Here is a 1,807-nt window from a genome sequence, read left to right as displayed (position 1 = left end):
CCTCCCCCAGGGCTCCCCCACCTCCCCCGGGGCTCCCCCACCTCCCCGCCTCCCCCGCCTCCCCCAGAGCTCCCTTGCCGGGAAGTGGGTGCAGATGCCACTGGGTGGGGGATGCCACAAGCTTTGAAGAAGCCCACGTCACGGTGCGTCTGAGCACCGCCCTCATGGGGCTGTCTGTGCGTGTTGCGTGTGCACACCTGGGCACGGCCCATCTTACAGGTAAGGGAAGTGGTCCAAGATGGGTCGGCAACTTGCCCAGGGACACACGGACGGCCAGCGGCAAGGAGGACTCCACCCACACAGTCTGGCTTCAGAGCCCGTGTGTGTGTCACAACTGTCCTCGCTGTCATTCTATTGAAAGCACCATGACCGACAGAATGGCGTTCACATATGGGCCGGCCGGTTACTTGGAAAGCTTGTGCTGCGCAGTATCCGCGGCCAGGCCTCGAGGCTGTGGGCGGACAGCGGCAGTCCCACCCGTCATTCCCCTCCCCGAGCCTGTTCCTGGTGCCGCGTCTGTTTAGAGTGCCACCGCCTCTGTGCAAACTGGCTCGCCAGGCTTGGCCACGAGAGAACGAGAAAGACAAGCTAGGGACAGTGAGCGCTTCCTGGAGGAGGGGCGGTGCACCCCCAACACACAGCAGGCCAGCTGCCAAAGCCGCTGTCACTCAGACGTGGGGAGCAAACCCTTGGCTTGCCGTGCAATGTCATGCACGGTGACACGCTCGAGGCCTGAGACAGGACGGCTCTGCCACCTGCCCGCCTCGTCACTCAGACGGGCTGCCGAACGTGGGGATATAGGAAGACCAAAATCCCAAGGCCCGGAGGCCGCCCGTGGTCACAACGCGGCCATCTTCTTCCTCGATGCATGTGCGCACGCACACAGACACACACTCACCAGCACATCTGTGTGCGGGCGCAACACGCATGTACGCGAACACAACCATCTGCACGTGCATGCACACGCACACGCACCACAGGCAAGGAGCCCTAGCCAGGCCTGGGGGCCAGTGGGTGCCTGGAGAGGCCGCCCTGAAAACAAAGCGCCAGCAGCGGGGGGCCCGGCCGCCCCCCGCCCCCCGCCCCGTGAGCGGCGAAGTTCAACCTGAGCCAAACGCTGTGGTCCCTGGAATGACAGACGAAGCTCAGCCCAAATCGCACCCAGCACAGATGTGCGAACTGAGAATCCCTCTCAGCCATCCTCGTTGGTAGTGGCCGGACCCGAGGCCACCTCCCCCGATCTGTGACCCCACTCCCCCTCATTCCAGCCAGTCTGCCTGAAGTTCTGCTCTGGATCCTGCTCCTGTCAAAGGCGGAGTCCCTTCTCTAGAGGGCTGAGGGCCCTGGATCACAAGCGGGCAGCCGGGTCCCTGTGACTCGTGATGCGTGACTCGGGCTCTGAGGTGCAAGGGGTGCTCAGCAGAAAGCATGCCTGCCAGGGAGCCCTGGCGTCCAGGATCCGTCAGCGTCGGCCCTGAGAGCAGGGCTGCGTCACCTGGACACTCGCGGCCACCGTGGGAGGGGCCTTTGTCCCCGGGCACCCCGGGGGACGTCCCTGCAGAGCTCTTGCCGTCACTCAGCACGTCCAGGCAGACAGAGCCCACTCCTGCACACACGGACTGGGGACAGTGGGTCCTTCGTCCCCACCTTACAGACGGGGACTTCCGCCACCAAGCCAGTGAGCTCCCCACAGCCCTGGACTCCACTGTTGCCCCAGGACCAGGGACAAGGTCTGTGGGTGCTCCGACTGCGTGACCCCACAGCTGGTGGCTCTGCCTGGCGCCCCAGGCTCCTGCGGCTGCGGGAC

General features: G+C 65.0%; 1 protein-coding gene across 1 annotated transcript in view; it reads right to left on the bottom strand.

Annotated features, from left to right (window-relative positions):
* The window catches only part of SLCO4A1 (solute carrier organic anion transporter family member 4A1), a 20,071-nt gene that overhangs the window by 13,673 nt on the left and 4,591 nt on the right, over positions 1-1,807 (bottom strand). Inside the window, exon 3 of the mRNA XM_023519897.1 lies at positions 1,496-1,606. Within this exon, the coding sequence (XP_023375665.1) occupies positions 1,496-1,606 (111 nt within the window). The remainder of the gene's footprint in view (positions 1-1,495; positions 1,607-1,807) is intronic.

Source organism: Pteropus vampyrus, unplaced genomic scaffold (assembly GCF_000151845.1).
Source record: "Pteropus vampyrus isolate Shadow unplaced genomic scaffold, Pvam_2.0 Scaffold239, whole genome shotgun sequence".
Taxonomy (NCBI): domain Eukaryota; kingdom Metazoa; phylum Chordata; class Mammalia; order Chiroptera; family Pteropodidae; genus Pteropus; species Pteropus vampyrus.
The sequence above is the reverse complement of the archived record's forward strand: the minus strand, read 5'-3'. Positions and strand labels throughout refer to the sequence as shown.